The sequence below is a fragment of the Schistocerca americana genome, chromosome 2 (genome assembly GCF_021461395.2).
Source record: "Schistocerca americana isolate TAMUIC-IGC-003095 chromosome 2, iqSchAmer2.1, whole genome shotgun sequence".
Taxonomy (NCBI): domain Eukaryota; kingdom Metazoa; phylum Arthropoda; class Insecta; order Orthoptera; family Acrididae; genus Schistocerca; species Schistocerca americana.
Window position 1 is genome coordinate 906,904,596 of NC_060120.1, and position 26,818 is coordinate 906,931,413.

Sequence of the window (26,818 nt, forward strand, 5' to 3'; positions counted from 1 at the left end):
TGCTCGACTTCGTTTTATTTGGAGAATTCTGTGAAAGTGTAACTCATCCATACAACAGACAGCATATCGAACGCTAGTGCGATCAGTTCTTAAGTGCTGTTCGAGTGTTTTGGACTCCCACCAGATCGGGCCAAAGAAAGACACTGAAGCAATTCAGAAGCGTGCTGATAGATTTGTTACAGGTTGCAACTATTACAAAGATGATTTGTGAACTCAAATGGGAATCCCTGCAGGGAAGGCGACGGTCTTTTCGCAAGACACTATTGCTAAAATTTAGAGAATCGGCATTTTAGGCTGACTGCAGAACGACTCTACTGCCACCAACGTGCATTTAACATAAAAACCCAGGAGATAAGATGTGAGAAATTAGGTCTCGCACGCAGGTTTTTAGGCAGTCGTTTTTCCATCGCACCATTTGTCAGTGGAGCAGGAAAGAAAATTACTAGTTGTGGTACGTGGTGCCTTCCGCCACGCACCGTACGGTGGCCCGCGGAGTAAATATGTAGATGTGGATGTAGAAAAACAAGTATCCAGAGGCTGAATTTCTCCAGTGGTTGCAGGTGGTATTAATGGCAATTCAGGAGGGATGGTTTTCTCTAAAGGAATATGATTTTTATACGTAGACCAGGAATTGAGCAAAAGCAAGTTATTTTGACTAGTTGTTGGCCAAAGGCAGTGCTCATACCGTACTTGTAGTTCTCTTAGGCCCATTTTTCCACTCCTGCTTGCTGTGATGTAAATATTCCCTACTGACCTTGCAGGATCATGCATAGGAGGAAGAATCATAGGGGGTAGAGCATCTCCAACTTCTCGCAACACAATAAATAACTTTCCATCCAATTTACCAACCAGATTAACAGTCGGCAAAATTGTATACGAATGCGTTAAGGCATCAATATTAGTTGATATTCACAGCAGGTGTAGAAGAATGAAGCCGGAATATCCCTATAGCCGTCAGTGCAGGGCCAGTGAGACCTCGTCTGCAGCGCCATCTGCTTCCTGCAACGGCTGACGACGAATGTCAACACACAGTAACCCAAGTTCCATACGTCGGTATCTATTTCAAACCCGTAAACATGTCGAGTTTTGTGCCTACGAACTACGATTTGCGGATAGCGTTGTTTTATGTTATCATTTGAAGGAAACTGCTGCAGAATCGCGTCTAAAGCTTGTTGAAGCTTTCGGCGAACGTGCTCTTGGGATAACATAGTGTTTCGAGTGGTTCAAAAAATTCAAAATTGGTGATTTTGACGTGAGAAACGACGAGGGCGAGAAACCACCGAAAAGTTCGAAGACAACTAATTGCAGGCCTTATTGGATGAAGATGATATTCAAACTCAACAGGAACTCGCGGAACAATTGAGTGTTTCTCTTCTGTTGAAAACTGTGGGAAAGGTGCAGAAAGTGGGAAAATGGGTTCCGCATGAACTGAATGACAGACAGCAAGCAAATCGAAAGACCACTTGTGAAATGCTGCTCGCCAGATACAAAAGAGAGTCGTTTCTCCAACGGATAGTGGCAGATGATGAAAAATCGATATATTTTGAGAATTCTAAGCGTCGTAAATCATGAGTGAATCCAGGCAAACCATCGACATTCACTGCAAGATCAAATCGCTTTGGAAACAAGACAAAGCTCTGTGTTTGGTGGGATCAGAATGGTTTTATCTATTATGAGCCGCTAAAATCTGATGAAACCGTTAACACTGATCGCTACCAACAGCAAATGATCGATTTAAATCGAGCATTACGTGAAAAACGACCGGGATATGGAAAAAGGTAACATCGCGGTGAACGCACATTGGAAGCGTGTATTCGTCATCGCCATACTGGCGTATCACCTGGCGTGATGATATGGGGTGCCACTGGTTACACGTCTCGGTCAACTCTTGTTCGCATTGACGGCACTTTGAAAAGTGGACGTTACATTTCAGATGTGTTACGACCCGTGGCTCTACCCTTCGTTCGATCCCAGCGAAACCCTACATTTCAGCAGGATAATGTACAACCGCATGTTGCAGGTCCTGTACGGGCCTTTATGGATACAGAAATGTTCGACTGCTGTCCTGGCTAGCACATTCTCCAGATCTCTCACCAATTGAAAACGTCTGGTCAATGGTGGCCGAGCAACTGGCTCGTCACAATACGCCAGTCACTACTCTTGATGAACTGTGGTATCGTGTTGAAGCTGCATGGGCAGCTGTACCTGTACACGCCATCCAAGCTCTATTTGACTCAATGCCCAGGCGTATCAAGGCCGTTAATACGGCAAGAGGTGGTTGTTCCGGGTACTGATTTTTCAGGATCTATGCACCCAATTTGCGTGAAAATGTAATCACATGTCAGTCCTAGTATAATATATTTGTCCAATGAATACCCATTTATCATCTGCATTTCTTTTGGTGTAGCAGTTTTAATGGCCAATAAAACGCAGTCTTTTGTTAGCCTTCCCACAACATTATCCGTGAGTCCCTTTCAATTTAAGTTGTTCGTAATAAAAGACTTTTAGGCAGAGGTGACCGGCGGCAACTGACGAGCACGTCCTCGGTCCACAGAGGTTCAACACCGAGTCTCGCGGGCAGTACTCGCAGACGCGGCGCATGCGCACGGCGGCGGCGGTGTTCCGTGCCGTCAGCCTGGAGCTGCTGAAGAACCTGTCGGTGGGCGCGGGCAGCGGTGGCACACACTTCGTGCGCTGCCTGCGAGCCGACTTGACGGGCGCTCCGCGCGGCTTCCAGCCAGAGGTGGTGCGCCAGCAGCTGCGAGCGCTCTCCGTGGTGGACACTGCACGCGCGCGCCAGAGCGGCTACCCCCACAGGATCACCTTCGCAGAGTTCATCCGCAGGTGAGTCTGCGGGTGCTCAACACAACTCTCTGGCCGTTAAAGAGCATTCCACCACTTTCACACGGCCGGCCACTGTGACCGAGCGGTTCTAGGCGCTTCAGTCCGGAACCGCGCTGCTGCTACGGTCGCAGGTTCGAATCCTGCCTCGGGCATGGATGTATGTGATGTCCTTAGGTTTAAGTAGTTCTAAGTCTAGGGGACTGATGACCTCAGATGTTAAGTCCCATAGTGGTCAGAGCCATTTGAACCATTTGAACTTTCACACGTTTGGAATTTCAGTATGCACGCACTTCCTTATTGCATCACTAGCTGGTACCTGGCAACCTCACTTAGTCCACTTCCTTACTCATCCAAACTTTGCATCAGATAAGAAAATGAAATAAATCTACTGACAGTAAAACTGCAGAGGAATTCAGCCTTATGCAACACTCTCTTTTCACCCACACATGTTTCAGCATTTCTGTACCATCTTCAGTGGGTTTATTGTTTATGTTCTTTCCGAAAAATTGTTGTTACATTTTAACCTCTTCTTTGGATTATACGAACTCTTATCAAAAAAGTATTTAATTGAAAGGAGAATATAAGATGAATATCAACAAAAGCAAAACGAGGATAATGGAATGCAGTCGAATTAAGTCGGGTGATGCTGAGGGAATTAGGAAATGAGACACAAAGTGGTAAAGGAGTTTTGCTATTTGGGGAGCAAAATAACTGATGATGTTCGAAGTAGAGAGGATATAAAATGTAGACTAGCAATGGCATGGAAAGTGTTTCTGAAGAAGAGAAATTTGTTAACATCGAGTATAGATTCAAGTGTCAGGAAGTCGTTTCTGAAAGTATTTGTACGGAGTGTAGCCATGTATGGAAGTGAAACATGGACGATAAATAGTTTGGACAAGAAGAGAAAAGAAGCTTTCGAAATGTGGTCCTACAGAAGAATTCTGAAGATTAGATGGGTAGATCACATAACTAATGAGGAGGTATTGAATAGAATTGGGGAGAAGGGGAGTTTGTGGCACAACTTGACAAGAAGAAGGGACCGGTTGGTAGGACATGCTCTGAGGCATCAAAAATTTAGCATTGGAGGGCAGTGTGGAGGGTGAAAATCGTAGAGGGAGACCAAGAGATGAATACACTAAGCAGATTCAGACGGATGTAGATTGCAGTAGGTACTGGGAGATGAAGAAGCTTGCACAGGATACAGTAGCATGGAGAGCTGCATCAAACCAGTCTCAGGACTGAAGACCACAACAACAACAACATTTATATCTGCAAAAGGAGCTATTATAAAGTGTCACACATTTTACATTAGTCTGCATGCAGAACAGAGCTGAGGCATACACTGGTCAGAAGAATTACGCGAACATGATTTTGGGCGTAACATTGCAGAGCGATATGAAGTGGGACAAGCATGTAATGGCAGTTGTGGGGAAGGCGGATAGTCGTCTTCGGTCCATTGGTAGAATTTTGGGAAGATGTGGTTCATCTGTAAAGGAGGTCGCTTATAAAATACTAATGCGGCCTATTCTTGAGTACTGCTTCAGCGTTTGGGATCCCTATCAGGTCGGATTGATGGAGGACATAGAAGCAATTCAGAGGCGGGCTGCTAGATTTGTTACTGGTAGGTTTGATCATCACGCGAGTGTTACGGAAATGCTTCAGGAACTTGGGTGGGAGTCTCTACAGGAAAGGAGGCGTTCTTTTCGTGAATCGCTACTGAGGAAATTTAGAGAACCAGCATTTGGGGCTGACTGCAGTACAATTTTACTGCCGCCAACTTACATTTTGCGGAAAGACCACAAAGATAAGATAAGAGATATTAGGGCTCGTACAGAGACATATAGGCAGTCATTTTTCCCTCCTTCTGTTTGGGAGTGGAACAGGGAGAGAAGATGCTAGTTGTGGCACGAGGTACCCTCCGCCACGTACCGTATGGTGGATTGCAGAGTATGTATGTAGATTTAGATGTAGATCTGCCACACTCCATTGAGCAATAATTCAAGACTGAGTTATGTTACCAAATTATCCCTTTATCTTCCACAAATTAGGTACACCGTAAAACATCGTTACATCCTCAACCGTTTACATAAAAGAAACTGATATTTTCGACAGGTATCGAAAACAAAATGGAAACAATCTTCCATTTCATCATCCTGGCTGCTTTCCATTGGACTTCGATAGCTTCAGTAACGTGTATGCCCTCTACGAGCTTCTATCACTGCCTGACACCTATGTGGCATGCTCCATATAAGCCCAGAAAGATTACCCTGTGATATCAGTTCCTAGTCTTCAATGAAAGCCGATGAGAGTCTCCAGTGGAACAAGATGACCACGAACACGTCTGTCGAGCATGATCCACCTATACACGACGGGTTTAGGTCGGGATTCATCGTCGGTCATTCCATTACTTCACTGTTCGGGCTTACAAGACATCCCTTTTAACGCCCTCCACATGGGCCCTAGCTTTAAATGGACCACCACCATATGCAGCAGCCGCCACAAGATCCAACAGGATCTGTTCAGTGTAACGCCTAGCGATGAAGCCTCCATGGACAACGACAAGCTCCATATGGCTGTTAACACTGATGCCTCCCCAGAACACCATGGAACCTGTATCAAAATAGATTTCACATCTCGGGCTTTGGAACACGTGTTCCCTTAATTCTTTTGAACAGTGTATATCATTGAGTTGGGCTTTATATGTTGTTTGTTTACAGTATGTGTAAAGATTTTGGTTTTATAGTAAATTTGGAATTGAAGTGGATATATACTGGGTGCTTATAATTGAACTTTCCCTATTTAACACGTTAGAACACGGAAATTAATTACTGTACGAGTATCAAACTCCGTAGCTTTAATGTCCAGAGTAATGGATGCATGATTTCCATGCGTCACAGCGCCACCGTCCAGTTCCAATTATGGCCGACAGGTGCCGTGATCAGTCATTGTGACTCATAGTCTGGCACACCTGACCAGTCGCAGCGCACTTGTTGACGTGTCATCATGAGCTTGGACGAAAGGAGCAGGACATTATTGGTGAAGCTCTACTATTAAAACAACAGTAATGCTGCAGCTGCACTTCGAGAATATCACCGGCTGAACGGATTACGGGAGGGTCCTCTTTCTCCACCTGCTGTGCGGACCATGATGAATAAGTTGGAATCAATTGGAGAACTGGGCATCACTCCGGAAAGAGGCCGACGACCAGCTGCACCACAGGTGGTTAATTAAATCGATCTTGCTATGGCAGACAACGCTGCGCGCAATTCCCGATCGCGTGCGCGTGCTGTGTCACGACAGTTGAACATCCCGTGGTCCACTGTACGGAATGTGCTTCGAACTGCTCTCAAATGTTATCCGTACAAGATCCATATCGTAGAGCAGCTTGCACCGCAAGGATTGAAGTTGACGACGGCTGGCCCTCGACCATCCTATGGACAGACGAAGCTGATTTTTCTCTGATGGGTGAGGTGAACACACAGAATTGCCGAGTGTGGGCATCTACATCTCCAGTCACCGTGCATGAAGTTCCTCTGTGTAGTGAATGTGTCACCATATGGTGTGGCTTCATGGCTACATTTATCGTTGGCCCTTTCTTTTTTGGACAGGTTGGCGCTCAGTGACCAAAGGCGTTGTAACCTCCCCACAGAATATTTAATAAATAATATGAATAATATTCTCATTTAACCTCCCCACAAAATTCATTCACTTTTATCTCCCCACAAAAATTCTTTCTGATTTAATCTAAGCTCATTCACATTTAGCGTAACCTCAAAACAGAAAAATTTCTAAATCTCTCAACAGTAAAAATTATAATTATGTCTTTCACATTTATATGTAACGTCCCAATAAAAAAATGAATTCAATAACCTGGTAATAAAACAATGTAACTAACCTCTCAATTCAATTGTCGCTCACTTATGACTTTTCAATAATTCACTGTGGATTTAACCTGGTAAATTTTGGACGACAGCAGTGCTGCGTCATGGCGCTGAAAGATCATTCTGAATAAAAAAATGAAAAATTCTTACCTCAATGAAGTAGCCGGATATATCTGCTCTTACAATAAATTTTTCCGGCACAGCTCTGTGCAATGCTGGCCGAGCTATCTGTCATTTATGAAAGGAAGCAACTGATTTTTCTATTGCAATAATCGGGATGATCATGGATGGGAGAAATTAGTAAATTCTTTAAATTGAAATGAATGGTTGTTAAAAGTCACTTTTTATGAGAAAGATTATTATCACGAGAGTTTTAAAAACATTTACATGCGACTTCAGATAACATTAATACATATGCGCGAGGTTGCTTTTTACCTTATACAATAATACTCAGGCTCCGACATCGCTGCACCGCGACCGGGCCAGCCAACACGATACACCATACCAGACCAGAGCAGACTCCAGACACGCAACAACTTACTGCTACAGCTACACAGTTCCTACTGCAGTCAACACTGCTCTCTGGTCAGAGATTTTCTTATACCTTGCATATCGCAGGAGCAATACACCTCTTACAACGTGCAGTGTCACTGGCCAGCGTTACTGCAGCGTTACAGCGTCACAGCATGTCAGACCCGCCCTACAGGAGCGAGACGCATTGAACTCAACAGTTTTCATGCAGTATGGGGCCCCATCGCAAATCGCTCGTGAAGTTCACCTGCTACTCCGAAACACTTTTGGAAACGATCGAATTATCAGCTGGTCGTTTCCTAATGCTTGGCCGGCACTACCACCTGATCTCACTCCCTGTGGTTTCTGGTTGTGCGGGTACCCGAAGCTCAGGGTTTACCAGGGGAACATTCACACAAGTGCTGATCTGAAGCGCAGCATATCAAGAGAGGTAGCCGGCATACCTACGGACAAACTTCGTTCTACTGCGCAGAATGCAATCCTACGATTTTCTGACTCTTCTGGACACTGACGGGCGCCACATTGAACCCCTTTTGTTGCAGTAATAGTACCAGTATATAATGGTATGACGTACCGTAACAGCACATTAAATGCGTTTCAGTTGAATTGATTTTGCATTATTTCTCTTCCCCATGTCACTGACATTAATTATATCAAGTGTGGTCATTGGACGGTAATTAGTTTCCGTTTTGTAACGTTGCAAATGGGAGAAATTTAATTACAACCACCCGGTACATTTCTTTACATACCTCACATGAAGCTAATAGTGTTTGCTGGTAGCTTTAAATCTGCTGTACAGTCTACAGCTTCTCATCTGCGAACAACAAAACGTTTTTTATTTTTATTTTTCCGTTCATTTCCGACTGGAAAATAATTATATATCGGGTTATTTAGCGTGTTACATAAGGTTTTTGAAGTTGTGCTGTTTTTTTCCCTTGCTTCTGTCATACTAAGACGCTTACTTCTTTTGTTGTTGTCGTTACACATGCATTCTGTATGACTTGTTAGCCAAGCACAGAGTTTCTGCCTCCATTTCATGTTGTGTGTCCATTTGTTTCGTGGCATGTTTGTTTCGGATGTGGCACGAGAAATTAATGTATTGTTGAAGCCTTTGATGCTACAAGATGTCGGGAAGACGACGGTTCAAACCCGTATCCGGCCATCCAGATTTAGGTTTCCCGTGATTTCCCTAAATCGCTCCAGGCATTTGCCGGGATGGTTCCTTTCGAAGGGCACGGCCGATTTCTTTCCTCACCCCTCCACAACTTGAGTTTGTGCTCCGCCTCTAAAGACCTCGATATCGACTGGGCGTTAAACACAATATTCATTACTTCCTTTCTTCCTTGCCACAAGACGATTATCTGCTTATTGTGTAAAACCCAGCTAAAGTTAATTTAAATGTTTTAAAGGTAAAAATACAGTATGGAAATCATAAAGTGATATATTTAACAAATTCAATATAATATTAATTTAACACAAAGCTTGATTGCAGGCAATATTATTTCGCCTCCCCTATTCCTACCCCCATACACGCTCTAAGGAGTGCTAGGATGCGCTAGCCCCACCCTACTTTTTTTTCATAAAAGTAGGTCATATGTGTACCAACTATTCCTGAAATGGCTCAGAGAGTTCCAGACTTATGACTTACACGTCACACTATGGGGCTAAATGTCATCGAATCTATCAGTAGGTATCCTAGCAGCCAGAGACATACTGGTTTCAGTTCTAATATCACTCGTTTCCGATTATTTGTACATGTCATCTATTCACACCCATGCCTCATCCATGAGAGTGTTAAGAATATCTCAGCCTTAGAGCTAGTTTTTTTCTGTTGGTAAGTAGGGTAAATGCCTTTGTAATGAAGCTGTTCTTAAGCTATGCTGGAACACACACACACGAACACGGAGAAAAAGATAGAGATAGGGAGACCCTCACAAACAAACAAGGAGAAAGAGATAGGGAGTCCCATGCAAACAAACAAGGAGAAAGAGATAGGGAGGGGGGAGGGGGGAGTGATGTCACCCAAAACTTGCATCACGTTTATTTCGTGAACGGTTAAGTCATTGTAACGAAGTTTTCGCCAAATGATGTAAGTAGAGGGAAGATGATTTTGTTGTACTTGTCGAAACCACAAAAAAAGTTCTACAAAAGTATCTCTGAGAGATGAGCCAATCCTCTGTTAGCCATCATTTCTTTGTAGCCTACAAGACGCAGAAAACGGAGTTTTGCCGCTTCGTGTATAAACGACATCCATTATCTATCTGCAAGGATATTGCTCTCCAATAGCGTAGGTAATTGTTAGCAAGCTGCGAGGAGTGGCCGCGCGGTTAGAGGCGCCATGTCACGGGCTACTCGGCCCCTCCCGCCGGAGGTTCGGGTCCTCCCTCGGGCATGGGTGTGTGTGTTGTTCTTAGCATAAGTCAGTTTAAGTACTGTGTAAGTCTAGGGACCGACGACCTCAGCAGTTTGGTCTCTTAGGAATTCACACACGTTTGAGGATTTGAATTGTTAGTACAGAAACCGGTAATACACAGCACTCATATTTCCTATAAAGTTTAAGGCCGTATGAGCCAATCACCCACAATTCCTGCCCACACATTGGATACTTTGTATCCATAATCACTCGGAGATTTGTGTCTGCCCACACATGACTTTGCGGTAAATATATTACTCCATTATGTGTGAATGTCACCTCATCCATAAATAAAATACAAGCGTTGAACTGCAGATCATCAAAACACCAGCTTAGTATCCATTGTCAAGACTGCAGTCTGGCGTGGTGGTCTTGTGGCCTGAGAACTGTGTGCTACAGGTCATCTACCCAGGTGACATTCATCCACGCATTGAAGATTCACCGGTCGGTGTGGCCGGGCGGTTCCAGGCGCTACAGTCTGGAACCGCGTGACCGCTGCGGTCCCAGGTTCCAATCCTGCCTCGGGCATGGATGTGTGTGATGGCCTTAGGTTAGTTAGGTTTAAATAGCTCTAAGTTCTAGGGGACTGATGACCTCAGCAGTTAACTCCCACAGTGCTCAGAACCATTGAACACTCAGTGACGTTGTTACGGTTCAGTCTGTGGTAAACACATGGTGCAGTGGCTGGTGTGAAAAGCTGTTGGTTCTTGATGGTATGGTTTCGGACTGGTAGTTGTTTCCCAACACTGAACTGATGAGTAATTGCTTGAATGTGGCATGACCATCTCTTGATACAATTTGCTAAATAGGACATAACCACCAATCATGAACACATTGTTGTCTGTGGTGTTTACAGAACGTATTGTTCAGTTGCACACATGCATGTTACACCGGCACCATTCCTAACAGACGAAAGAATCCTGAACAGGCAGGCCAGCCTGCTGCATGTCCATTTCCAATGTGCAGGCGGGAGTAATGCTGAGGCAGCAAGACACCAGTCCGAGGCAGTGGCGTGCTGCGCTGACTCGGCTTGAGGTATGTGCTCAGAAACGGCACCTTGTCATAACAGACCTGGGGTGGGGTGGGGGAGGGGGGGCGGGGATGGGGGGTGTATAAATATTAGCCACTCAAACATAGCAGTATCTGCCGTCGTCTGCTGTCTATGTTGTGAACTCCTCCACACTAGGCATCCACCCGATGTTGGGCACATGCCTTTGTCTACAACTAGCTGCCACCTCTGTCATCTGTTTGTCTTTGGACCACTCCTAGGCATGATGCTGCTGATGCATGATGGGTTCCATTCGGCTGGGGTCTCCTCCCAACTGTCATCAAACGACTCCTGGATGTCTCTGACGAATCCCCGACTGGTAGCCTGCACCTGTCAGCAACCCACACCTTACCCACCGCACAGGGCTGGTGACTGTCCATTGTTTGACGAAGCGACCCACTTGCAAAGGTCGCTGACACAGCGACTATACTGAGACCACCTTGCTGGTTTCTGGCATCTGTGCAGTGCCGATACACTGCTTTCTTTATGGTGGCATGGATTCTGCTGCCCGAGGTTGAGGCAAATTGTTGAAACCCCACCAACCACTACCGCACGAGTTCTTGCTATATAAAGAATGATGTTTATATATGGCTGCATTTCTAATTGCACGGCCACTGGGGAACTACTGTTACATACCCGTCGTCCTGCTCGCAATCCCGAGCTGTCGTCCTGTTATTTTAAGTCTCAGTAACTGCTCGACCATCCTGACACTTACGGGGCCGCCTACCTGTAACAACTGGTGCCAGAAGTATGCCAGCCTGTAACAGCTGGTGCCAGAAGAGCCAGCGATGTCGACCAATGTCGTGGGTCATTATTGCAGCGTGGTGAGTGACGACAAAATGTTATGGCTGTTTGCTGTTAGAGAGGGTGGAGGTCTCTGGCCAGTTAGACTGGCAATTAGGTTCAAAGTGTGGTTTGTGAAAAGTGACTCTGGAATACATTTGTACGACCTCAGAGAAAACACCAGAGAGACGTATGTGCGTATACACCCAGTCACTTGTATGCAGTGTAATTTGCTGGGACATAATGCCCCCTGTGCTCAGTCGCCACCTGTAATTTGTTTTAAATACACACATCAAAAGAAGTTTTGCATCACGCCGGTTCCCAGAACTCCTGAAGATAGACGTTGACTGTGGATATTGTATCACAGACACAGTCCCTTTGACTGCTCAGAGATGTCACTAATCCCCCAAATATGCAAACAACCATGCATGAGCAGTGCCTATTAGACAGAGGGGGGTCCGACAGACGATCAATTCCAGTCATTCCACCAGGAAGGAGGTACACGGTCTTTTGTATCCCGCCTGGAAGGCGGCGCGTGGGTCTGCTCCTGAGATCTGCAAAATAGGCCAAATGAAAGAAGCGAGTAAGAGCAGGTGTGGTAAAGCTCTTCAGTACTGTGTCCGCATTGTTACTTTGTGCCAGGAGAAGCTCTCAATTAGGGAAGTGTCCAGGTGTTTCAGAGTGAACCAAAGCGATGTTGTTCGGGCATGGATAAGATACAGAGAAACAGGAACTGTCGATGACATGCCTCGCTCAGGCTGCTCAAGGTCTACTACTGCAGTGGACGACCGCTACCTACGAATTATGGCTCGGAGGAACCATGACAGCAACGCCACCATGTTGAATGATGCTTTTCGTGTAGCCACAGGACATCGTTTTACGACTCAAACTTTGCACAATAGGCTGCATGATGTGCAACTTCACTCCCCACGTCAACGGCGAGATCCATCTTTGCGAGCACGATACCATGCAGCACGGTACAGATAGGCCCAACAACATGCCGCATGGACCGCTCAGGATTGGCATCATGTTCATTTCACTGATGAGTGTCGCATATGCCTTCAACCAGACAATCGTCGGAGACGTGTTTGGAGGCAACCCAACCCCGTCAGGCTGAATGCCTTACACACACTGTCCAGCGAGTGCAGCAAGGTGGAGGTTCGCTTATGTTTTGGGGTGGCATTATGTGGGGCCCACGTATGCCACTGTTGGTTATGGAAGGCGCCGTAATGGCTGTACGATACGTAAATGCCTTCCTCCATCCGATAGTGCAACATATTGGCAGCATATTAGCGAGGCATTTGTCTTCATGGACGACAATTCGCGCCCCATCGTTCACATGTTGTGAATGACTTCTTCAGGATAACGATATCGCTCCACTAGAGTGGCCAGTATGTTCTCCGGACATGAACTCTATCGAACATGCTTGGGATAGAATGAAAAAAGGCTGTTTATGGACGACGTTACCCACCAACCATGGATTTACGCCGAATCGCCTTTGAGGAGTGGGACAATTTGGACCAACAGTGCCTTTAACAAGGCACTGTGGACAGTATGCCACGACAAATACAGGCATGCATCATGCAAGAGGACGTGCTACTGGGTATTAAGGGTACCGGCGTGCACAGCAATGTGGACCACCACCTCTGAAGGTCTCGCTGTATGGTGGTCCAACACGCAATGTGTGGTTTTCATGAGCAATAAAAAGGGCGGAAATGATGTTTATGTTGATCTCTATTCCAATTGGTGTTGTGTGACGTCCTTAGGTTAGTTAGGTTTAAGTAGTTCTAAGTTCTAGGGGACTGATGACCATAGATGTTAAGTCCCATAGTGCTCAGAGCCATTTGAACCATTCTATTCCAATTTTCTGTACAGGTTCCGGAACTCTCGCAACCGAGGTGATGCAAAACTTTTTTTGATGTGTGTGTAAGGAGGCCTGGGCATAGCTAAGATTAACTGTTTCCCCGTGTTTGACCTATTATATTTTGTGCTGCTGTTAGATGTAAACGTTATGCTGAGTGAATCAGGGGAACATATTGTTACCACTCCTGAAGCGCTTCTCTCTTCATTAGATCAAGTGGCTCAGATGAGGACAGATTATAATTATAGACCTGCACAGGAGTTAAACGCTTCAAAAGAACGCAGATCTTCGTCCACTTTATCGATACAATTCCCAGATACTAATGCCACTGTATTGATTTCTCCTTTCTTGGCTAAGTCAGGGGAGGATGTGTTTGTGGACAGTTGCAAAGCTGGGCTGTTATTTATGGCCAAATTACGCTCAATAGGTGATACGAAAACGTAAGTGATCTATCACGAGGACCTGATAAAGCTCTGACATTGGAAGTTCTGAGGAAATGCTGAGTACAGCGATATAGAAAACAAAATAGTTTTATGTATTGTGGGGAACAAGTAAACGGGTTGTCGCAAATACGGGGCAAACCCATCGAATGTTTCGTAGATAGAAAAAGGGAAATCAGTGTTAATAATTACGAGTTAATAGAGAGTGATAACACGAATAGGTTCCCTGTGCAGGGAGCAGAACAAAGGGCGCTTGACACAGTTTTATGGGGACTGCCGCGTGATGTGTCAAGCAAGGAACACACACTATTCCCTAAGGACTTAGCTAGAACCATAGGTACAACAACATTTTAGAAGAAATTCACTCAGTAACTCGAGTTCCTGATAGAAGTAATATTTTTCTCTTGGGCGTCAAATGTTACTGCTGTGGACATTCGGGGCATATTTGGCGAGATTGCTGTCAGTCACAGTGTGGAAGATGTAGGAAAGTTGAACACCAGAAATGTGAATGTACGCAGAATAAGGATCATAATAGGAAGGGACGAAATGGTAAGAATTAGCCGTTAAATGATTAAGGAAGCCCGAGTGTCGCCGAGCGGCATTACTGGTAGATTTTAGCACTACTGCAACGTGGGTGGAAAGAACACAAGTTTTTATTGGACACAGATGTGCATATGTTTATGGCATGTTTGGACCTCAAGGGAAAGAAGCGGTTAAACTCTACACAGCGTAGAACTAAGTGATAATCTCATGCATTAGCTATGTTCAGGAATGTCAAATTTTCAGATGACAGATAACGGAATATATGGAAGTTTTCCTCATATAGGTGATGGTTACTGCTCAGTCTTAAGATTAGATTGTTTTTGTAAGATTCAAGCTAAACTTGACATTGGGCAGTGCTCCTAGAAGACAGTGACACATTGTTAAGTCTGAAGAAAACTGTTGTCAGTGCCTCTCTGCCGCAAGCTTCGTCTCACATGGAAGGCGAACTGATTAAACTGCGTGCAAGTGGACTAGGGTTCAATTCACTCGATAACGTATCTTAAGATTGAGGAAATCTGCTTTGTCTGAGCGTAGGAACAGAACTGCTGGTAAACGTGTTATGTGTGGTTGAGCCACTGAGGGAAAAGGATGAATTAGATAAAGCATGGTGTTTTGTGAACAGGAGTATTGTACACATGTGGGAAATACAGGGCGAGCACGTAGTACCCGTCACTATAGATAATTTTGGAACGGAAGGCATGAATTTACCTAAGGGACTGTTGGTCGCCAGTTTGGATATTTTAGATGAAACTGGTCTGACCTGGTGAATTCGAACCCTAACGATGAGGAAGCCAATGGTGTCTGTATTAATTAAGAAAATGATACATTTGGAAGGAACAGAGAAATCAGCAATCGAGAAATTGTTATTTCGGGGCCTGTTTAATCCCTGTGGACCTTTGCGAGTGATACCAGTAACACAATACAGTATCTCAGCTGCGAGTGAATCGACTGCGTACTGTAAACACGTATATAGTGCATCACCTACAGCCGGTACAGGAGGAGTTCATTAACCGACAGATACGTGATGATATTATTGAAGAAATTACCAGCCCCATGGTGCACAGTTGATAAACATACCAAAGAAGAGCACAGATGTAATTAAGCCACATCAGTTTTGAAGTGATTACAGGTAGCTCAATATTCGTATGGTTATGGACATATATGGACATACATCCATATATAACAGAAATCCTCGAGAATTTGGAACAGTGTAGGTACTTTTCTATCAGAGACTTGTAGAATAGCTTTCATCAGTTGAAAGCAGCACCAGATGTCCAGTCCAAAACGGCATTTACATTTCCTTTGGGGCATTACCAGTGGCCCCAAGTGTCATTTGGTTTAAGGAAAGGGACAATTGCATTTCAGCGTTTGTTGGATGGAGTGTTGAGGATGAGTCTCCAAACCAATGTATGTTGTAACTGTACGATATAATTATTTTTCCAAAAGATATGGAAGATGTGAAACGATTAAGTGAGGTTTTTAAGAGATTATGCACAGCATACCTGACTCTCAATATAGCACTACACAGGAGGTAATGAATCACGATGGTTGCAGACAGATCAGGGACTAGTAGAGGTTTCGAACATAAAAAAAAATGGTTCAAATGGCTCTGAGCACTATGGGACTCAACATCTTAGGTTATAAGTCCCCTAGAGCTTAGAACTACGAGGTGCATTCAAGTTCTAAGGCCTCCGATTTTTTTTTTCCGGACTGGAAAGAGATAGGAACATACGCATCGTTTTAAAATGAGGCCGCGTTCATTGTCAATACGTCCCAGAGATGGCAACACCGTACGGCAGATGGAATTTTACCGCCAGCGGCGAGAATGAGAACTCTTTTAAATACTTAAAATGGCGACGTTTTCCTTACTTGAACAGCGTTCAATCATTCGTTTTCTGAATTTGCGTGGTGTGAAACCAATTGAAATTCATCGACAGTTGAAGGAGACATGTGGTGATGGAATTATGGATGTGTCGAAAGTGCGTTCGTGGGTGCGACAGTTTAATGAAGGCAGCACATCGTGTTACAACAAACCGAAACAACCTCGGGCTCGCACAAGCCGGTCTGACGACATGATCGAGAAAGTGGAGAGAATTGTTTTGGGGGATCGCCGAATGACTGTTGAACAGATCGCCTCCAGAGTTGGCATTTCTGTGGGTTCTGTGCACACAATCCTGCATGACGACCTGAAAATGCCAAAAGTGTCATCCAGGTGGGTGCCACGAATGCTGACGGACGACCACACGGCTGCCCGTGTGGCATGTTGCCAAGCAATGTTGATGCGCAACGGTAGCATGAATGGGACTTTCTTTTCGTCGGTTGTGACAATGGATGAGACGTGGATGCCATTTTTCAATCCAGAAACAAAGCGCCAGTCAGCTCAATGGAAGCACACAGATTCACCGCCACCAAAAAAATTTCGGGTAACCGCCAGTGCTGAAAAAATGATGGTGTCCATGTTCTGGGACAGCGAGGGCGTAATCCTTACCCACTGCGTTCCAAAGGGCACTGCGGTAACAGGTGCATCCTATGAAAATGTTTTGAAGAACAAATTCGTTCCTGCACTGCACCAAAAACGTCCGGGAAGGGTTGCGCGTGTGCTGTTTCACCAAGACAACGCACCCGCACATCGAGCAAACGTTACGCAACAGTTTCTTCGTGATAACAACTTTGAAGTGATTCCTCATGCTCCGTACTCACCTGACCTGGCTCCTAGTGATTTTTGGCTTTTTCCAACAATGAAAGACACTCTCTGTGACCGCACATTCATCAGCCGTGCTGCTATTGCCTCAGCGATTTTCCAGTGGTGAAAACAGACTCCTAAAGAAGCCTTCGCCACTGCCATGGAATCATGGCGTCAGCGTTGTGAAAAATGTGTACGTCCGCAGGGCGATTACGTCGAGAAGTAACGCCAGTTTCATCTATTTCGGGTGAGTAGTTAATTAGAAAAAAAATCGGAGGCCTTAGAACTTGAATGCACCTCGTACTTAAACCTAACTAACCTAAGGACATCACACACACCCATGCCCGAGGCAGGATTCGAACCTGCTACCGTAGCAGTCCCGCGGTTCCGGACTGCAGCGCCAGAACCGCACGGTCACCGCGGCCGGCCTCGAACATCAAAGACTGGAAAATAATTGCAGTCATTTTCAGAGTTAAAAACCATTAAGTTTAAGGAAATAGCAAGACTGCTCATGCATTTATTGAAAAAAGTGTTATAATTTCCATTAGATATCTGATTGTGAAGGTGCATCTGAAAAATTGGAAGAGTTACTGCCAATTAGTCCAATTATAGGATTTACCAAATTATAAAATGAGTTGAATGTGTACCATAACAGCAATATACAGACATATTAGTGTGAGTCTGAGCAGAGTATTGCAGCAGAACATATGATGGGTGAGCATGGGGTGTTGTCACTGTAATAATTCAACAAGGTCAGCGCAGTGTTGCAACACAGTTTAGCTTGCTGAAACAGTGAACTCAGTGGTACTGTATCGACCAGTGCTGCAAGGGGCAAGGCAGATTTCCATATTGAAAGTGGCAGCAGCTTTTTAAGAGATGTGACTTATAGTAGTGCACAACAAGTGCACAGCTGCTGGCTGTAAGTACTGGTCGTTTTTATAATAGACTTGTTCTGTGTCGCAGCCCAGCCAGGATGATGGGGCTATGCCCAAATAACGACACCTTATGGACCGGTTAGCAGAGGTCACCTGTTTGAGGTCGTGACATGGCAACAGTTCTGCCCATTATGCCTCTCCTCAGATATAGTGCCATGGAGCAGCTGGCCACAACATGTCATGTCCAACGACATGCCCAACTCCTGCCTGTGGAGCAGCAGGTTGCTTCCCATGCACACCAACCACCATCCACCACTGTCAGAGAGCCACTGTCAGGCAGCACCACGGGCCATAGCAGCCACAGCAGTGACATGTTTGCACGGGGTTCACATAACTGGCTCACATAGTGAGGCCACTGGCATGCTATAGTACTGTGTCAGCAATATGGGGTGTGCAGGCAGTCAGCCCAGTTGAACTCAGTGACCAGCTAGCCACTGACCCAATGTATTGAGCAGTCCAGATGTGTCAATAAAAGAATCTGTTACATTTGCTGCTGCCTTTCTCTGGGCTCCCACCTTGTCTCCACCATCCACTCACACCATCCTGGCCCATAGCCCCACCCTGCACCATAGGCAACTATAACCAGAACTGGGCTGTGTGTTAACTCAAGATGTAGAGGGGAGGGAACATCTGATTTCCTATGAGTCATGTCAGTTAAATAAGGTGGAGAGGAACTATTCTACCATGAAGAAGGAAATGTTGAGCCTCATTTATGGCATGAGCCACTTCTATTGTTATCTATATGGCAATAATATCTCACACAGCATTTGAATGCTTGCTAGGACAGTCCAGTAGATTAACGCAGTGGGCATTGAAACTAAGCAAATTCGATTTTGAAGTGATTCATGAACCTGGTAAAAATCAAGGGACTGCATGTAGCTTAATACGAAAGTTGATATATTACAGAGAGTCAGAGAGTGAGGGGCTTCCCTTGGGGAGTGGCAAAATACTGAATCTGCTGACTAGGACTCAAAACCATTTACAACATAGCTACAGTTCATTCCAAACAACAATCTTTTATGCAAAACAATGAAACTTTGGCTGTGTGTTGTAGCACAGTCATGTTACAGAAGGAAGTGCTAAAATAGCCACATGATCACACACTATCCAGCCATGGTGACTGTACGACTGCAGAATGGCATGCAGCCAAGAATTACTGCAGGTGTATGCATAGGCAGGAAGGGGAAAAATATGTGAAAAACTGTGTACCAGGCACACAACTGACTGAACTGAGCCATCAGTTTATTCCACTGCAAAGTTTGTCAAAAGCTAGTAAGGCTTTTGAAATGATAGTGCTTGATTTCCTGCATTATTCTTCACAAAAACAAGCAGGGAACTGCTGTATTTTCACCATAATTGACCATTTTTTGCAGTATACAGGAATCCAACCATGAGCTGTTTAACGGATAATGGCAATAAACCATGTATGCTTCAGACATGGTTAGCATGGGATTCACCAATAATGTAGCCATTCATTTATTTATTTTCCCCTTCTAATTTCCCCCCACAAACTAGTAGTGTTTTATAACAGAATGTTCTATGAATTGGTAGAAAAATAACTGCAACTAGTCTGTTAACAATAATAGCATAAATTACGTTATTCTATGAAAGTGTTAGTTCACTTATAAAACTGAAAACTGATTTCAGATCACAGTTCAACCTGCCTTAATTAGATTTTTATCAAACTGCTGCAACTAATCTCAGTGTGACTTCATCAATGAGGCCATTGTCCATTCCTTATCCAATTGCCATACGGCTGAGTTAGTATTTCATCCTTAATATCTTTGATGTTGACATATTATAGCGTCAACAAAAAGACATGTATTTTGATATTGTTTTGATTGTTGTTTTTGTTTTAGATACAAGTTTCTGGCATTTGACTTTGATGAAAATGTTGAAGTCACAAAGGACAACAGTCGCCTGCTGCTAGTGAGACTCAAAATGGAAGGCTGGAAAATTGGCAGAACCAAAGTTTTCCTAAAATACTACAATGAAGAATACTTAGCCAGGTATGCTTTACTGTTTAACCACGTTCTCACTAAAACCTGTAGTATAAGACGCAACTATATAGTAATGCTAATTCAGAAAACGGAACTCAAAAGAATTTATTGAAATAGAGAAATGATAACAAAACACTTTGATTTAGTAGGTCTGATGAAACAATGCCATATCATAGTAAGATAAAGAGTATTAATGACTCAGTTAAATGAATACAGACATAGTAATATTGTGGGGGGAAAATAGTACAATATGATATTCTGCAGAAGGTTTAATTCCATCTAACTTTAAAGGTGAAATTAAGTCCATTTTGCAGGAAGTATTATCTTGGAGAACTGAGTTTGTTACACAGATTTTTGTTCTGCTATCTTTGTATCATGGCTGCAAGTGAATGCAGTTGAGACAGCAGTATTAAAGGAGAGTGCAACCGAGGGTGGAAATGATGTTGTGTTAATAGCACAGTGCCATTACAGCATTATTGCCGAAAGCATTGGACAAAGGAAACAGGCATGCGAGGAAAAGTGAATATCAGAGCTACATGGCTGAAAAATACACTGCTGTGTAGCACAGTGGGAGACAATGATTTGGCTGAGAGCTTCAAGTCCACACTAGCTTTGTGTTGTAGCGCCAGATTGTTTGAGACTTCTCTAGAACTAACCAGTCTGAAAGTTGGCAATAAGGAACAGGGGAGACAAGCATACTGCAAGATGATGCAGATTAATTACAGAGGAGGCTACTTACAGAAGAAGCTTCTACGCAGAGTGAAAGATGTTCTTTCAAGCAGAGTGAACAATAATGCTATAAAGAAAGAACAAGTGGTGAAACAAATTATCAGACATAGAAAATTTACAGAATGTGCTGGCCTTTGTCCCTATTTATAGTTAGCTTCCTGAACAGTATTTAATGAGAAAAAAACTAAATAAATGACAGGAGGCAAAATAATTTTGTAAGCACACTTTTATGGATGTAAAAAGTGACCAAAAACACCCGAAATGATAACCAAATGGCTGACTTTCTGTTGATAATGGATCAGCAGATTGAAAAATTTCCCTAGGCTGGGATCAAATACTTGAAAGTCAATTAATACACTGTGCTTAATAAAGTTACTGAGTTTAATAATGCTGTAATAAAGATTCTTGAAGTTATCAGTTAATGGCCAGTATGGTAGGCCTATCTACAGAAAAAGAATCAGTGGGTGAACTCATTGAACATATACTTAATTTATGTACATTATAGAGTTGATTTGTTGCTGTTGTTGTTGCTGTAGATAAGAAAAGTAAGTCCAAATCCTGGTATAACATCAACTGACCTAAGTGGGTAAAATGATCACATTCATTGATGATTTTGAATTTCAACGTAATTTATATCTGCCTTGAAGTAATTCAAGTAATGAAATGAGCCTTGGTACAACTAAATTAAATTGGCACAGTGTGTGCCTCTAATTACTGATTACATATTTATTAATCAAATCAGCACAGAGGCCACCTTGAAAGATTGAACAAAAGTGACAGACATCAATGTGAGGCCTGGGCCTTATATACATTTTGCTACAATCTCAAAAATTATTTAAACAGAAAGTAAATGAAATACAAGGAATTTTGACACATATCAGAATAGAAAATATTATGGTATAAATTCTAAAATAAAATGACATTACTCAGCATATGACTGGTGTTATGCAATTCATATTCATAATTTAAATACTCAGATATGTAAATGTAACAATACATACTGCATTTTAGTGGATTACATGAAAAATATCGAATATAATTTCTTTCTTGCATGTTTCCTAGTTTCAACAAAAATGTACTTTATTTTAGTAATAACAGTCTTTTGGGAAACAGTCTGCAAGTTCCTAAAAGTAGTTTCTTTACATTATTTGCAATTATTGTTCCTATTAATGACAGCAATTACATTTCACATAGCCAGGACAAAGCTTTGCAGTTACATACTAGCATGCATATTTTAATTTAATTCTGTTTTTATTTATTTATTTATTTGTTTCATATAACATCACATTTCAAATATGTGTCATAGACAGTGATCATAATCACACTTCAGTGATTTTAAGTAAACAGCATGGTTTCAAACATTGCTACCAATTACAGTGCCTAATTGAGGCATAAGGAAAACTTTGTACAGGTTTATTTCATCATAACACTTTCCAGAGTGTTGTATTGCTTAATTTTCCTATGTTTGGCTGTACTTAGGATTGCTTTTGACATATTATTAGCATTTTAATTATTGAGAAAGAGTGAGAATCTGGTGGTATCAAAATTAAAGAAGTGGGAAGGTCCTAGCTGTTATCTTTCAAATTTACAAAAATATGGTGTAAAATCATAAAGAAATTATGTTTTCAGATACAGGGTAAGTGCAAGAATTATCTGAAGAACAGAAAAGAAACATTTGATGGAAGTGTAAATGATATAGTGTATCACAAAACAATAGCACTTCTGCATTAAATCTGAAGAACCAGAGTGAAAAAGAGACAAAGGCAATTACAATAAAATAAACAAGACAGATTATAAAATTAAGAAACAAGATGGTTAATCATACAGTTAAATATGAGAAACAGGAGTCACACTGGATAAATGGGATGGGGAAGGAGGAAGAGAGAAAAGCGAAATAAGTTCGAGACTAAGCTACTAGTTACATGAAAATCATAAAACGAATTAAAAACAAATTACAATATTACAAGCTCAAAGAAATGTATAACTTGTTGGGTTATTAAGACATGAATGAAGTAAACAGAAACCGTCCACTATAAAATTTAAAATAAGACATTGAGTGTTCTAACTTTATCACAGGGGCGAAACTGAAGAAACAAATGCCAACTTTACACAATGTATAGAAAATTAATGAACAAAAAAAGAGATTTACTTCAGATAGGTTTTAATGAATCACCCCAACAAAAAGTTTTAAAACATAATTGTGAAACCCACAACAAAAAATAATCAACAGATCTCAAGAAATTAGCGAATTAAGGGTTCAGAATTTTGAGTCTGAAATAGAGCATACATGTAAAACTGAGAACCAAATGAGAACAATAAATCATTTTGTGCATACAGTTACCTTACTAAAAACATCTGAGCTGGGTTAGACATCTACGGATCGTATCATACTTATTTCTTGCCTATACGCTGTTGATTCATGTTAGATCAATAGTTATAATGTCAGTAAATTAACAAGAGAATTCGTTTCAATTACAAATGGGTCTACTTTCTGTCTGATATGACAGAGTTACAGATTTCCTTAGTCTTTAGTAAGTATAAACCACAATTTATGCATCTCCTGTATATAAATGCATTTATATAACAGTAATATCATATAAATCGTATTTTAACACCCACCAGCCATCATACATACTAACATATAGTAATATAACAGTTTCATTAGATCCCCAGTAAGTTATCTTCATTAATTTTTTTATTTTGGATCAAATGAAAGTTGGATTTTAAGTCTTTCACCATAGAATCTACAAATATATTCAACCTTAAACATATAACAGCAATTTAACAGATGTCAGTAATAATAACACATAATCAAAGAAAAGAAAACACTAGCTGAAAAGGAATAACTCAGTGGTGATTGCCCTTGAATATATGTAGGACATATTTTCATGTGTTGAAATTTCCCAGAGAAATAATACATGGGCAACAATAGACAAGATTTCAGATGTCTCGTAAGTAAGTGGAAGGCAATATAAAGAACAAACAGGAAAGCTGAAATGCACCTAGAACAGTAAGATACACATCATTATATCTCCATTATTTTCACAAGACATGATAATGCACAAATAGCTGGAAGTACTCTTAGTCATGAAGGAAATAACTCTTCTGCAATTTCCTGAGTATTTAAGAAATTACATATTTTAATAACTGTTATCAAGAAATATAACAGTTCCATAGCCCGATCTTTAATGTATTATGTCATTATACAAATACTGAGCAATTAAAAACGTTTTGTAACATTTGAACCTTTATTGATGTATTGATTGTTCCATAAAATCTAGTGGAAATTTATGGATTCCCATAATTTGCTGTCAAAATATTTTGATCCAGAGTTTTCTAATGAATCTCAGGAATAAAATGGCAGATGTGCGCTGACTGTAACTAGCTGCATAATCAAGCAGCTAAATTTAGAAGTATATACAAAACAGTAGTGTGAGCTCCTCTAATTAAGCCTCTAAGATCATATCCAGAGTGTAACCATAAACTGCTGTTTAGGTAATACTTGCACAGGTGCACCTTCACCAGAAATTAATAGGTTAAATGGAGAGGCCACCATTGTAAAGGTTGACATTTTCTAACTCAAATCAATCATCCTTATTGACTGAACTTCCAGAAGCATGTTCGTTGTATAGAAAACTGTGTCTTTTGATGACATACAGCACAAACTGGTTTGTTTCAGCCACTAGTCTCAGCTTCCTACTGGATGCATGTGTAGTGTGGTGTATCAAATCAATAATATGACATTATCTGTGAATACATCTGGCATGACTTAAAGACATCCAGCACAAATAAAAGATAACAACAGAATAATGAAACTGTTTACAGTTTTAAAACAGGCACTTATTGACATTGCTTACTTGATTTGCATAAATAAAGATGCAACATATGTGGTCACTATGGTGATGACATTTGATAGTGGCTGTGGCAAAAATAGGTTCTATGTATCATTGGCTATGGCTAACCTGGATACCAGACAGTTATTGTTAACTTCCATAAGAATGTTGCCAGTGTGCATGGCAGCAGAACCAAAGCTATTCAGTGCTACAATACTGTCAGAAGTCATTTTTTCCATTTAAGAGTAAAACATTTTTTTGGTCTTCTCTCTCATTTATTGTAAGACATATTTTAAATTTCCCCTTTCTTTTATAAAACATTTAGTTCATTTATAGTTTACATTTCAATTTTATGATGCATTTGCCCACGTCATGACAGTATGCACAAACAGCTTTACTTAAAGACGAAAAGTAGGCTGATGTTCCATCACAATGAAAATGTATGATAAATGCAGGCCATATCTCATGTCTGCAGCATTTTATGATGGTTCCTACATCTGTAGTAGCTGAAAGGAACTGATAGTTCAGTCTAGGTAATGGAGAACCATTGTAACATCAGTTTCTTCTGCTGCCATGCACAATGACAGTCATTGCTATGAGAACCACACATTTGTCTGGTATGATATCCATCTTTTCCAGTGATTCACAATGACTATTGAAAAGATCCACCTTTTTCCCAGCCAATACAGCCACCAATAGCAATTTTCCTCACCACAGTGTCTAAATAAAAACAGAAATGCAAGCAAGCAGTGTAATTAGCACTTTTTTATAATTCATATTCTTCCAAATGTGTTGTTAAGTGTAAAACTTGTTTGTTAGCTTTGTGGTCATATTTTAAAATTGTAATTGGTTTGTGTTTATCTTTTATTTTACTAGTTGAGCCCTCTCTGATATATTACTACTCCACATTTTATCAGGTGGATGGAGCATATCCATACATAAACCCCTTCAAGTGGTTCAAGATTAGATAGTCATACTTACTTAGCTTTTCTGTGATTTGTGTCTATAATTTAAGGGAAATACCAGGATGATGCCTTCAAAAATGGATATGGTGTATTTCCTTTTCTATTCTCACTCTAATTGAGCATGTGCCCCACATGTTATTTCCTATTTGTCTATGGGATGCAAAACTCTAACCTTTTTTTACCCTTTCATGCAAAACCCAACTGGAAACTGAAATCATGACTGATGAGCTCTTCCAGAGGCCTAATTCATACCAGTTCCTTATTGATGGTGTTCAAAAAGGCTGGTGTATGGGCCACAATTTTCATTGTACTGTTTTATATTGAATGGCCCTTAGAAATACAATGCTGTTCAATAGCAGTTTTATTAGCTTGAAGGGGGCAAGGCTGAAACTAATGTTCCACAGTGCACTCCTGAATACTATGTGTTGTTTGCTCTGTATAAATTTTGCCACATTCGCAGGGAATCCTGTAAATTTCTGTGTAATGTAGTGACAAAATGCCTCTGGTCAAGGCAGGCATCAAATCCTGTGTTAAGAACACCCTTCTGTTTACATAACCAACATTTTCCTGATAACCCTGTGAAGAAATATGATTGGTATGTTAATGGAAAAGTGAGCCTTCAGCTTGGACATATTCAAAGGAACAAACAGATTTACAGCAGTAGTGCATGTGCTCAAATGATACCTTCACAAAACTTTGCAAGTACACCACGCATATGTTGATGGGTGTTTAAATAGAGGAACTCAGCTTATTTGCATTAGTTTATTACTGAAGATCATCAGAACACTCTGAACCAAAATATCACACTGCAGGTTATGGACATTTGACAGTATCCCAAAATGTGATAGGACAATTAAAATCTTAAATGTGATTTGAGACTTTCTCGGCGTATTCCATTCGTGAAATCTTCTCGGGTGATCAGCCGAGTAAAGGCGTCGTCTTCTCGCAACGTTTCGAAGGGTTTCGTACCCATCATCTTCGCTTGAAGATGATGGGTACGAAACCCTTCGAAACGTTGCGAGAAGACGACGCCTTTACTCGGCTGATCACCCGAGAAGATTTCACGAAATTAAAATCTTGTTTAACTGTATGTGTTCAAATATAATAAGTTACTAATTCATTGTCATCACCATTTTCAGATCATATGAAATACAAGTCAAGAAGATAATAAAAGTACAAACAATGATGAGAGCTTTCCTGGCTAAAAGGAATGTGGCTGGCAAATTAAAGAAATTCCGCCAAGACTCTGGTAAATCAATATCACTATCAAGAGATGATTCATTAGCAGATTCTAAGGATCCAACTGTTACAGAAACAGAAACAAAAGAT

The 26,818-nt window shown here is 41.8% G+C and overlaps 1 protein-coding gene across 2 annotated transcripts in view; it reads left to right on the plus strand.

The window, feature by feature from the left end:
* The window catches only part of LOC124595918 (neither inactivation nor afterpotential protein C), a 386,219-nt gene that overhangs the window by 221,105 nt on the left and 138,296 nt on the right, over positions 1 to 26,818 (plus strand). For both annotated transcript variants that reach the window (XM_047134827.1, XM_047134829.1), the window contains exons 17-19: positions 2,555 to 2,844; positions 19,822 to 19,971; positions 26,629 to 26,738. In XM_047134827.1, coding sequence (XP_046990783.1) covers positions 2,555 to 2,844; positions 19,822 to 19,971; positions 26,629 to 26,738 — 550 coding nt within the window. The remainder of the gene's footprint in view (positions 1 to 2,554; positions 2,845 to 19,821; positions 19,972 to 26,628; positions 26,739 to 26,818) is intronic.